General features: G+C 41.8%; 1 protein-coding gene across 2 annotated transcripts in view; it reads left to right on the forward strand.

The window, feature by feature from the left end:
- Ankrd55 (ankyrin repeat domain 55) overlaps positions 1-13357 on the forward strand; it is an 83924-nt gene that overhangs the window by 41775 nt on the left and 28792 nt on the right. For both annotated transcript variants that reach the window (XM_013018540.1, XM_013018541.1), the window contains 2 exons: positions 2596-2656; positions 11239-11367. In XM_013018540.1, coding sequence (XP_012873994.1) covers positions 2596-2656; positions 11239-11367 — 190 coding nt within the window. The remainder of the gene's footprint in view (positions 1-2595; positions 2657-11238; positions 11368-13357) is intronic.

Consider the following 13357-nt stretch of genomic DNA (forward strand, 5'->3'; position numbering starts at 1 on the left):
GGATGGGAAGGGTAAACAAAGGAGGAGGCTGCAATGCTTGGTAAGAAATGTACGCATTATCCTGCCCATGCAATTGTAACCCCTCTGTGCAGTATGTTCACAAATAAAATAAAATTTAAATAAAAAATAAATTAATTAATTAATTAATTAATTAAAAAAAAAGAAACTGATGACTTGAGGAAGAGTGCACATAGAGTTGTTCTAAGTGCTTATGTTCAATCACTTACTTTAAAATCACAGCATATCTTTGGGAATTAGGCATTATGATTCTCTCTACTTTGCAGATAAGAAAAGGGAGGCCTTGAGAAGTCAGAACCTGCCCGAGGTCTCTGGCTGATTGATTGGGAGTTAAGATTCTGTTTTGGGTTTTAATTGTTTCTTTCTGGTGGGGCTGGGGATTGGACCCTTAGCCTGGTACATGCTAAATGGGCACTGAAGCTCACTACCTCCGAGCTACCTGGGAAGTGGAGATTCTAACAGCCAGTGTCTGGGTTCTTACCACCCCCACCCCACAATGAACCTTCCTGAGGATCCAGGACTGATGTTCTGCTGCCTGTGGCATTTGTTGCTGTCTCGGGGATGTGAGGGCAGGAAGGAGTTTGAACTGATTTTACTATGGGTTAAAAAAGATATGCTCCCGGCTACCATAGCACACACTGGAGTTCTGGGAGAACAAGACAAAGAGATCTGGGAGTTGTCTGGAATTGAGACAGATGCGGACAAGTCTGTTGCAGATCACCTTCATTCTGCCCAATAGCAAGAAAGCACAGTTCAACCAGACACCTAGTATATAATTCAGGCTGGATCACCCAGATATTGATTGTGAGAGCAAGCTGCATGGCCTCACATTCTCAGTTCTCACAAACTGGGGAGGATAGGGACAGAGAGGGTAAGAGATATACAAGGTGAGAGAGAGGGAGAGGAAGAGGGAGGGGAAGATTGAGTACTGCACACTGCTCTTAGTCATAACCCTGTTCCTTGAACGTCTGAATACCAGAAACTCCCAGCCCCAACACCTTACACAGGGCTGCTGTCATCTCCCTTATACACAAGAGACAATGAAGCTCTGAGGTCACACAGCAGGAGACCAGGATAAAACCTCAGTGGCAGGCTGGCTCCCCAAAAGACAGGGGAAAGCACTCAAGTGGTGAGCATCAGCCTTGAACCAAAGAGATGAGTGAGAGTTCAAAGCCCTGAGTTCAAGCCCCAGCAGCAACACACGCACACACATACACACACATACACATGCACACACACACACCAGCAACATAAACCAGGCTTCCTGGCTATTTCATCCTCACAGCAAATAACTGGAATTCCATTCTTATTCAAGCTCTCTGGTATCACATAATACTAAGGCAGTATGATTAGTCCATCCTTCTTTTCTTCTATGATTAGTAGCAATTTAATACTAATCCTAAAAAAAGAAAACATCCTACAAAACTCCTAGCAAACTTTAAGTTTTAAACCTAAAAACAAATGAAGAGACAAAGCAATTCCCCAATCTAATTTCAAAGAAATACTTCCAAATGTAAATCTGAACTTCTTTCCTCTGTCTGTCCATACACTATTCGTCATCTCTTGATGTGTGTGAGCTCATTATCTTCTTCAGTGCCTTTCTACATGCTTTCTAACCCCAAGTGCACCAGAATCTCTTGACAACTTTATAAAACCATAGGAGATGGGCTTTTTCCAAATCTACAGAGTTAGAAACCCTAAATAGAGTCCACGTATTTGCAGTTTAAAAAAATGTCCCACCGCGAGTGAGGCCAGAGCTCACAAACTTCTGGGATTAAGAGTCCTAGCGGTGAGGCTGGAGACATAACTCAAAAGGACAGTATGTACCTAGCAAGTGCAAGGCCCTAGGTTCAGTCTCCAGAATCACAAAAGAAGGAGGAACAAGTCTGTGAGTTCAAATCCCAGCGCCACCCAAACCAAAACAACCACAATAACAAAAGACCCTCAAGATGATTGCTTATAGTGTTCCCATCACAGATGAGGAAACTTAGGCCCCAGGTGAGTAAGTAACTTGTCAGCAGAAAGTCTGGAAAGCAAACCCAGGCACTATGGCCCTAGGGTCTGCCCTAACACTGTACCAACTCTCTCCTGCTATCAGAGGAAGTGTTAACCTCAGTCACCCCAGTGAGGGGCCCCTTGGGGTGAACTTGAGAATCATTGATCACGGTTTCACTCTGACTACTGTCATCTCATGCTCAGATAGTCATATATTTTACAGAGGTTGAGCAGAGTTAGAAATGCCGACTATCTCCTGATGTAAGTAAACATTGACGATCTCCCGATACATGTAAAGGCCTTGGCATGGGAACTAGGAGTGAAGCGACGTAGGTTTAATGAGTAAAATGAGATGATTTTGTTTTTGAAGTGCACACCAGATGGCATGGATAAGCTTCAAGGTCACTGTGTTCCCACTGACATCTTCACACTTAGCACCTTGGCTTCTTCTCTGCAGATCTTTCTCTCAACTAAATGGGAAGGGCTTTCCTCTTCATTCAAAGGCCTTCAACTGGCAGTGTTTCTAATGTGGTTTTCCTGGTGCCCATTTTCTCTTTTGAGCTGCTCTGTTCTTCTTCGCAGGCTCCTCACCGTCCTACTGCAGCAGTCAAACCTCAGCGAGGTCAATCACCAGGACAGTGAGGTGAGTCCGGCCTGCTGGTGAGGGTGGAAGTGGGGGCGTTTCTGTACCCCTCTGCTTCCTCCTCAAGAAGAAAAAGGAGCACATTTTGGGGCCGTGACCCTAGAAAGGAAACCCGTGTCTCCATTAGTAATCCATAGGCAGAAATGCATCCTGCGTTTGGGTGTGGGTAGCTTCTAACAGGAAAGGGCTTTATTGCATTAAATACGCATTAATCATATGACTGAAATTTTGTAACTTCTCACTGGGCACTGAGAAATAAATACTGCTTTCTCTTGTCTTCCTGAGCCCCTGAAACTTAGATGGAAAGTGATGGCTCCGGATGTGTTCTCTCTGAGCTAAGAAGGCAGAAAGAATCTTTCCAGGCGCCCTGATCTAGAGGCCACAGTATTATTCCCAGTAATCACAGTGGGTGCTCCTTCATGTGACAAAGGCAATTGTGCAAGGCTTCTGTTTTGATTCTTCTGGGTTCTTTATAACACTACCATTCGAGCTATGCTCCCAGTGCGTTTTGCTTTCATTAGTTTTCACATAGAGCCTTCTGTGTCTTGCTTACCTGAGTCTGTGATCTCCCTACCCTTGCCTCCTGCCTGAGATTACAGTTATGAACTATAACTGCTGGGCTTGTACTTTGAGAAGATCTTGCTAACATTTGATCTGTGCTGGCCTCAAACTGGGGTTGTCCTATCTCTGTGGTCCTCCTCATCTCAAAGAGCTGGGATTATTGCTCAGAGTTCTTCAATGAGAATGGGCCAGACACTACAGATCTCTCCTGGAGTAGTTTAGGGTCTCGTTTCTCTGTGACTGTTTTTAAAAGCAGGATTAATTTTCACTAGCCAGCTGGTTTCTTTAACAAGTCTCTTAAAACCAATTTAACTGCCTGGTTTTTTAATAAAATTTCTTTATAAATATATGCTTGGTTTCTCTGAACTTCACTAAGAACCAATACTATTGAGAAAAGTTTAATAACACTAAAAATGCATACACACAAGGTACCACACTATTTCAAGGACTCTGGCTGGACACAAAGTCGAGGGGAAACCACTCCTCTGATAGCTTCCATCTGAGCCAGTCCCCTCCCATTTTTCCTGAGCCTTTGGGCTCAAGGGCTGCTCTTGATCTGCATTAGGACCACACCAAAAAGGCCCGCTTGTAGCCCAAACCTGAGAGGACAAAGGAATCTACTGTGTTAACGTCTTTAAAAGTGAAAACCAGGGTTGAGATTGGCACCCTGCTCATTCTTCCCTTGTATGAAAGCAGGGAGCTTGAGCTGTCGAAATGTATGTCAGTACACTGGGAACTCTAGCACTTCAGTAAGTGAGCAGCTACTTCCTCCATCTCTAACCCTTGCTTTACCATCTTCCCCTCAAGTAGGTTTCATTTAGGAAGTGGGTAATTCTGTCATTCACACCCTAACACTAAATATTCTACTTACATCTCTGTAACTCTAGCTGCCTCTCAATTGAACTAATGTCTTCCCAATAAAGCCATACACCCAATTTTTCCCCAACCTGAAAGGTCTCTGAATAGTGGAAACAATGAAAGTAGGCATACATGATAGATTATTTTTTAACTCAAGGATACAGTGCTAGGCATAACCATGTTTATTGCAGCATTATTCACATAGCTAAGACATGGAACCAACCCAGATGCCCCTCAGTAAATGAATGGATCAAGAAAATGTGATATATATGTATGTGTATGCGTGTGTGTGTGTGTGTGTGTGTGTGTGTGTGTGTGTGTGTAAATTCTATGCTTCCATCGGAAAGAATGACCCCCCCATTTGTTAGGAAATGGAAAGACTTGGAAAAAAATCATATTAAGTGAAGTAAGCCAGACCCAAAGAAACATAGTTACCATGGTTTCCCTTATTTGCAATAATTATTATACATCTAGGATAATCTTATCAGATGAGCAGAATAGCTCAATAGCTATGTACATATGACCATATAAGATGATGCTAAGCGAAATGAACTCCAAGACATGGACACAAGGGATCTTACTTTGTTGTTTTTGTTTTAAATGTACTATATGATTTTTTGTTTCTTTTGTATGTTTTTCTCCCTATGGTATATCCTCAGTTGTGACTGTATTTGATTTTGTTACCCTGGTATTGTATATACATTATTGAATTAGGGAAGAAAAGGGGAACAACAGAATGGTGGACAAAGGACAAAGGGGCAACCGATGCAAAAGTGACATACAAGAGACATTATGTTGGAAATGATCTGTACAACTTGGGAGGGTTGGGGGAGGGAAAATAGGAGAAAAATGAGGGAAGGAATAACAAGGTTAACAAGAAATGTACTTTTTACCTTACATATGTAACTGTAACCCCTCTATACATCACCTTGACAATAAAAAAGGGGGAAAAAAGAGAATGGTGCTAGGCACCAGTGCAACCATAACTACTCAAGAGGCAAAGATTGGGAGGACCATGACTCAGTCCAGCTAAGGCAAAAAGTTTGTGGGGCTCAATATCAACAGAAAAAGCTTGGCATCGTGGTATACTCCTATCATCCTAGATACAGCAGGAAGTGTAAACAGGAGAATCAGAGCTCAGGCTGGCCTAGGGAAGGGAAGGGGAGGGAAGGGAAGGGAAGGGAAGGGAAGGGAAGGGAAGGGAAGGGAAGGGAAGGGAAGGGAAGGGAAGGGGAAGGGGAAGGGGAAATGAAAGGGAAAGGGGAAGGAGAAGTAAAAGGGGAGGGAGAGAGGGAAGGCGGGAGGGTGGGAGGGAGGAAGGGAGGGAGGGGGAAAGGAGAAGGTGAGACCCTTATCTAAAAAGTAACCTGTACAAAAAGAGCTACACATGTGCTAGAGATGTGCCTCAAGTGGTAGAGTGCCTGTCATGCAAGTATGAGGCCTTGAGTTCAAACTCAGTACAGTATCACCAAAAAACAAAATCATACCACTATATCCATGTTGATAGATACAGATAGAGCTAATTCCTTTTAGTTACCCCATAGTATTCCATACTATGAAGATACATCTATTCCTTTAGTCATGGATGGATATTCAGAAAGTGTCCAAATTTTCATCCCTAAATATGATCTTAGCCAAAAATGTAGGTGACAATGATCTACAGAGTACTTTTGTACAAGCCACCTTGAGTACACACCTTGAGTCAACACATCTAAAAGAATAACGAGATAATAGAGAGTCTGTGTTTTACTTTTAATACACACTGCCTAGTTGTGTTTAATACACACTGCCTAAAATGTCCATTTACAGCTCCCCAATTTATACTGTTAGAAGTCTAACAATACACTTTTCTGTTCTTGCTGGATTTTCTCATGTGCATCCTCCAGGCATGAGGTTGTATATCACTGCACCAGTGCCATGGTATTTTTGTCTTTTTTGTAACTTATCTATTTATATCCTTTGCCATTGATCTATGGGTTACTTGCCTAGTTTCTTATTGCTTCATGGGAGTTTATTCTGTATTCTGAACATTAATCCATTATCTGCTGTTGAGTTTTAAATCTTTTTTTACAGTCTTTTACTTATTTTAGACCTGTTCATATAGTTTTTTTTTCTTATACAGAAATATTTAAATATGACTTAACCAAAGTGGTCATCCTTTTTTGTTACTACTTTTTCTTTTGGTGTCTTTTTAAATTTAAATTTTATTTATTTATTCATTTTTGTTGGTTGTGGGGCTTGAACTCTAGGCCTAGCAGCTATGTCTCAGCTCTTCAGCTCAAGGCAAGCACTCTATCACTTGAGCTATAATGCTGCTTCCAGTTTTCTGGTGGTTTATTGGAGGTAAGAATCTCACAGCCTTTCCTACCTGGGCTGGGTTTGAACCATGATCCTCAGATCTCAGCCTCTAAGTAGTTAGGATTACAGGTATGAGCCACCAGTGCCCTTTTGGTGTCTTTTTTTTTTAAAGATCATCTTCCCTACCCTCAAGGACTTATACATAGGGTGCTAAACTTAGTTTGTTATAAGATTTTTTTAGTTGTGATTTCATTTGTGAACTCTTTTGTTCAGTTCCAATGATCGGTTTATTTTCCTGCTCATCAACCACACTGCTTTATTCTGCACATCCCTATAGAGGCCATCCACTCAGCAGAGTTTAAAGCTATGGGAAAGTGAGGTGGGCCAGATGTCCTCTGCATTTTTATTCTTCAAAAAATCAGGCCCTTACAAAATCTATGCACATATGACCATATAAGATGATGCCAAGTGAAATGAACCCCAAGATAAGGACACAAGAGGTTTTATCTTTGTTGCTGTTGTTTTTAATGTACTTATAATGTGCTGTGTGATTTTTTTTGTTTCTTTTGCATGTTCTTCCCCCATGGTATAATCCCTGTTTTCACTGTAATTGATTCCTGTGTCCTACATCTTGTATATACATTTTTTCTAATTCGGGGAAGGGAAGGGAAATAACAGAATGCTGAAACAAGGATATAGGTTGACTCACTGTAACAATGAGTTGTACAAAACACTGTTGAAAACAAACTTTACAACTTTGGGATGGAGGTAGGGAGGAGTTGGAGAGGTGGGGAGGGAAGGGTTGGTAGGGGAAAAACAAAGGAGGAGGTAACAATGCTCAATAGGAAATGTACTCATTACTTTACTCATGCAGCTGTAACCCCTCTGTACAGTATCTTTACAATATATATATTAAATAAATACTATATATATATATATATATAGAATCAGGACCTTAGAGAAATTCTTGCCAAAGGAAAGAAACTCATCTCTTTCCACAGGGAGTTAGCAAGGAACTAAACATCTGGAATCTAACTTCTGCTGCTCTCATTTTTGCTTTGACAAGAAAGTGACCATGAAGAGGGCTTATGAGCAGCTGGCCTCCAGGTTAGAGCTTCGAGTGCACTTACTCAGGGATTGCTAATACACGTGGTATTTAGGATATATTGTTGTTTCTATGCACATTCTTATGGTAGTTGATTTTTATGAGCAGTCAGACAATCCAACTTCAGTTTTAATGGCACTCTGAGAAAATAAATTGAAATTGCAAAACCAGATGTGAAGTTTTGGACAAGATTCTTTACATCAAATCTACTTAACCACATTCCTAAGACACAAGCATCACCAGATGTTGGGCACTTCCAAGGAAACTGTCCCTGGCTCTAGAAGTCATTTCGCTTTATAATGAGCAAAAGGTAAAATAATAAAGCAAAGTTGTTTCAATGAGCCACTAAAACTGGCCCCTTTTGAAAAATGGAGTGGAGTCACTACTCAGCCACCTAACTCCATACATTTCTAGAGGCAGACCTCGTCTCTTTATCTTTGTACCCCTAACATGATTGAAATCCTATATATAGAAACTGATACCATTATCCTAATAATAAGAATTACTCTAATAGTTACTCTATAATAAGAACTCTAAGAATAAGAGAGGTAAGAGGAAGGATAAGGGAGGTTAACAGAGGAGATGAATTTGACCAAAGTACAATACATGTACATATCACGAGACCCCTTTGTACAGTGAATAGATGGTAATAAAAATAATCCAAAACTATAGCTGTTAAAATATTTTAAAGAACAAAAGTTTAATAATAACATACAAGCTTTTTATTAATGCATTAAAATTTGATACTGGTGCCAAAAACTCCTGTGACTTGGGTAAGTGATTTTTGTATGTGTTAAGGTATCCGCAGTGATCACTGGGATAGAAAAGTATCTGTAACTTACACAGTGTGTGTGTGTGTGTGTGTGTGTGTGTGTGTGTGTGTGTGTGTGCTAACCCTGAGGCTTGAACTCAGGGTCTGGGTACTGTCTCTGAGCTCTTTGGCTCATAGGTCCACTTTCAGATTTTTGTGTGTGGTTAATTGGAGATAAGATTCTCATGGACTTTCTTTCTCAGGGCTGGCTTCAAACCATGATCCTTAGATCTCAGCCTCCTGAGTAGTTATGACTAAAAGTGCTAGCCACCAGCACCCAGCTAACAGATTTTATACTCCTGTTGTGTCCAGGGGATTATCTTCAATAACCTGCAATTCACTCCCTGTATTAAACATTTCTTGAGCACCTACTGCTTGGTTGCCATGTGCATACCATAATGGCTAAGCCATAACACCCGCCTTTTCATGTGTCAAAGCTCAACGGTAATTTCTCTCATTACTCAATGCAGACACTGCCTACGAGGCTGGAAGCATGCTGGGTAAATGGTCACCAGAATCTACAATGCTGCTGCCTCACAGAACCTGGAGGGAGAAGGGGGCTATGGGAAAATGCTCCTCAACAGGGTTTAGGCAATACCAACTGCTACCTTTGAGACTGATGTGGAACACTTTGTGGGGGAGCTAATATTATTACTTCTGAGACTAGTTACTTTTATTTCCATTGACTGAAAAAAAATAAGTAAAAGCAACAGGAAATTTCCCTTGACTTGACCAAATGTTCACCATTTGTTTCTTTTGTAACAGTTTTTAGAGAAAATATGGAGTAAGTGAAGTCTTGATTTGAGGCTAGTAAGAAGAGGGTCATCCAGATGCAGTGGTGCATGCATATAATCTCAGCTACTCAGTAGGCAAAGGAAAGAGGATGGAGGGTTCAAGGGCAAAGTTAGAAAGACTCTATCTCAAAAACAAAGTATTAAATGAAAGGACTGGGAACATGGCTCCAATGATAGAGAGTTTGCCCTGCCTGTAGAAGCTCTGGGTTCACCCCAATACAAACAAAACCCAATGATAAGCCATTTATTCATTTAATAACTAGATTTCCCTAGCAGCTGCAATGCACTTGGCCCTTAGCTCTAGAGATTTAGATAGGCAGAGCTGTTGGCACTCCATGATGAAGTTAGTGACTGAAACAAATGGGAGTTAGGATGATGAATGGAGTGAAAAAAATTAAAAAAGAATCTGAGTCCTTTGAGTTCAATTTTCTAACCCCAAAGGGCCTCATTACCTCAAATGAAGTGACTCCATTGCGATACAGTGAGCTCATCTGCCTTCCAAGTAAAAGCTTATCTATCAGAACAGACAGGAGCACAAAGCTCTCCATTTTCAGAACAGTCTTCTTTTCCACATGGAACCAATTTCTTTGAAATAGCCTCAAGAATACCTCTGGAGGCTCAGTGTGAAATGACACCTGAAACTTGAAAGCACATCATAATTGACAGATTTAAAATATGAAACTGGTTGCGGGGATTTCATGCTAATCCTAGTGTCCCACAGATCTCAATCCACAGATTTAGTTCTGCATTTACTCAGACCTGAGAACTTCTCTAGAGGTCTGTTTCCTCTTCTATGAAATAAGAAAAACAAGTACACCTGTCAGAGTCAGCTAACTGCTGTAGTAACTCAAAATCTTAGTGACTTTAGTGACCAGACAATGTCTTCCTGGCTTATATCATGGTCCAATGCTGGTTGAAAGGATTGATTTGTCCTCCCTAATCAATCAAGGCCCCAGACATTACAAGCTAATGGAACCCTGATCTTCTAGAATCTTGTCACCCTCTGTTGTTGGATAAGTAAGGAGAAAAAGTGGGGAGGATCAAATGGGTTTTGTTTTATAGGCCAAGCCTTGAAGGGATTCTCAACTCATTCTATCCAATGATCAGGACTCAGTCACGTGTCATTGGTGGCTTGGATGGAGTCTGACTATATACAGCAGAGGAAGAGGAAATAGAGTTTGGTAAAGAGTTGTCCTGTCTACTCACTCTAGCAGATGGTTTAGAGTATTAAGATATTATATAATATATATTATACATGTAATTCTCTGAATCAATGAATATTAGTTCTTGGTTGTTAATTACTGCATTTATGACTAGGCAGAGGCCATCTTCTCCAACTCAGCTCATCCTGTGAGACAGACAAGACCAAGGCAGTGTTACTTTACCTCCATGTCATTTGCAAATTCCCTTTGCACCTTTTACATCTTACTGTAAGGCATCTTAAACCCAACTCCCACCCAGGATTAGCCTGAGCTTGCCTCTCCAACCTTATCTGATGTTCCTCTCCCCCTCTGCTACTTCGTTCATTCATTCATTCATTCATTCAATAGCTACTCACATGGCCTCTGTTCTAGGCACACACACACAAACACACACACACACACCAAGCACAATAGTGAGACAATGCCCTTACCCTGTGGGAAGACTTTACATGCTAGCCACATATTCTTAAGCATGTTCTCTACCTCTGTGACTTGGTGCTGGATGCTCTAGTCTCCCAAATCTTTTCATAGTGTCCTACTCATATCAGGTCCATCCTCCTGGTTACATTCCAACCCAGGTCCCTGTGTGCACACTTCCTGGCATTTAGCAGTCTGGGTAATCATTGTATAATTTTATTATGTAATTTTTATTACTATATAAATTTGTATAAATTTGTTTTCTATCTCTTCACTACAATGAACCTCTGAGGAAGGCAAGGGTCTTGTTTCTTGTATTCACTTTTGTATCCTCAACAGCTAATTGCCTCACAAAAAGCAGAAGCTCAACCAACATCCATGGAGTCTAGATTGCCTTCATGAATGAGTAAACTTATACGCAGCAACCAAACCAATTTGGTGACGTCCTTGTCTTGAGTCTGGAGAGAAAGTGTAAACTCCTGTCTCCTTCCTGGGAGCCTGTGCTCATCTCTGCCCCTCTGCTGGTTGTTTCACAGGGAATGACACCACTCCACTGGGCAGCTTTCCACAACCGGCCTCAACACACCCAAATGCTGTTGAAGAAAGGGGCAGACCCTACCCTTGTGGATAAGGACTTTAAAACGGCTCTGCACTGGGCAGTCCAGGTGAGAAGCTGGCCAATAGGCTTGTCTCAGGATTAACTGGTGTAAAGTGGGGTCGGCAATTTTCTTAAGTCAAATATGAAAGATGGAATATTCAAAGAGGTAATAACCTTAGTATTGGTATATATATGCTATATATATCATATATATATATCATATATATATATGATAGAGCAAGAAAGTTACTCACCTCTTTCCATACTGGGGGGGGGGGTTAAGGAGCAACAACAAATCTATTACAATGGAAGCATTACCTTGTTTCTCTCCCCCTACACTTTGATCTCTCTTCCCCTCCACTGCAATCTCTTTCCCTCTCCCTCCCTCCCTCCCTCTCCCTTCTCCCCTTCCCCTCTCACACACATACACTTCATTCTCACTCTCCATCCCAATGTTTTCTACTAGCTCATGACAATCTTCAAAGGATTACTGGGAAAACCCTTTCAAAATCAATGAAGCACTAGTCCCACATTTACAATGGAATCTTGTACTACCTCCTTCAAGGAGAGTAGAACTGAATTTCCTTCAGCATACTTCCTAGCCCACTCTAGTCTTTGCTCTTACCTACACCCACTGTCTGTTTTCATCAATCCAGTCAGGTACCTTCTTGGAACCATTGCCAGCATTCTCATGAGAGTAGTTTCTGCCACCCAAATGCGGTTTCACTCAGTGTTTTCTTGTGCCAAGCACAGCAGAGGTAGACACCTGGCACTTTCAGAACTGCCACATGTGCTTGAGGTAAGGGGAAAACAGAAGTGATTCGGAAACTGCTCTGGTTTTTGTCCTTCTAAATTGGCTTTGGTTGCTGTGCGCCAGAGCTAGCCTTGAGTAAGACACACAGAAAAGTGACCAAAACTTGTTTTTGTCCTCTCCAGCTGCCCTTGGTCCCTTCCTACATATTTTCAATATCTAATCAACTGTCCTACCCGCTCCATGCCAGTCTCTTCCCAGGAGTCCCAGAGCTGGCCTCTGGCTAGTCAAGGGTTCACATAGTGGAACTGTTTGTCTCTGCTCCCCCAAGGAATGCCCCAAGCACAATGGTTCTCAGCTAAGGGAAAATGAGACAGAGTCAGGCACTTGCTGTATATTCACTCTCTGTACCCTGGCCCTCAGTTCCCTAGTTGTGGTAGGTATGTGCATTTGGGAAAATCTCAGATGATTCCCCCACATAATTCCACCTGGCATGCTGCCGTGGCTTCCCCAATCCCCACCTCAATACAGATTTAGAATGGCTGCCATAGACTTACCTTTGCAATGGAACCAGCAGCAGAGCTTGTAAAATAGCATTCCTAGTTTCCAGACCTTCTGTTCTTTATCCTCTAAGAGGCAGTTTGGCATAACCAGAAGAACACGTTCAACTTAGAAGACCTAAGTGTGTGTAACACACGAGTTTGGCCAGAGGCAACTCACTAACACCTATGTACCTTAACTATCTAAGGATCTTTGGAATGTATGCATGTGACATGCCTCTGGCGGTGATACATAAAGTGCTATGGAATTGGACCAGATGATCGTTTTATTCTTACTGCCTCTTTGACGACTTGGTTTATCATACCCATAGCTTGATATTCCATCTCTCTAATACCGCTTTCAACCTCCCACATTTTTTTAGAATCACCTGAAGAACTCTTTTTTTTTTTTTTTTTTGCTGGTGGTGGGGCCTGAATTCTGGGCCTGGGCGCTGTCCCTCAGCTCTTCAGCACAAAGCTAGTGCTCTACCACTTGAGCCACAGCGCCACTTCCAGCTTTTTCTGCTTATGTGGTGCCGAGGGCCTCATGCATGCAAGGCAAGCACTCTACCACTGAGCCACCTTCCCAGCCCCACCTGAAGAACTCTTAAACAACACTAATGGTCAGGTTCCAACTCTCATTCCAGTTCCCTGGAGAGGGCCCCAGGCATCAATAATTTTTCAAGATTTCTTCTTCTAGGAGGTATAATATACCACTAGGATTGGGGACACTAGGAGAAATGAATTTGTCCAAACACAAGCCAATA

Source organism: Dipodomys ordii, unplaced genomic scaffold, assembly GCF_000151885.1.
Source record: "Dipodomys ordii isolate 6190 unplaced genomic scaffold, Dord_2.0 Scaffold41, whole genome shotgun sequence".
NCBI classification, from domain to species: Eukaryota; Metazoa; Chordata; class Mammalia; order Rodentia; family Heteromyidae; genus Dipodomys; species Dipodomys ordii.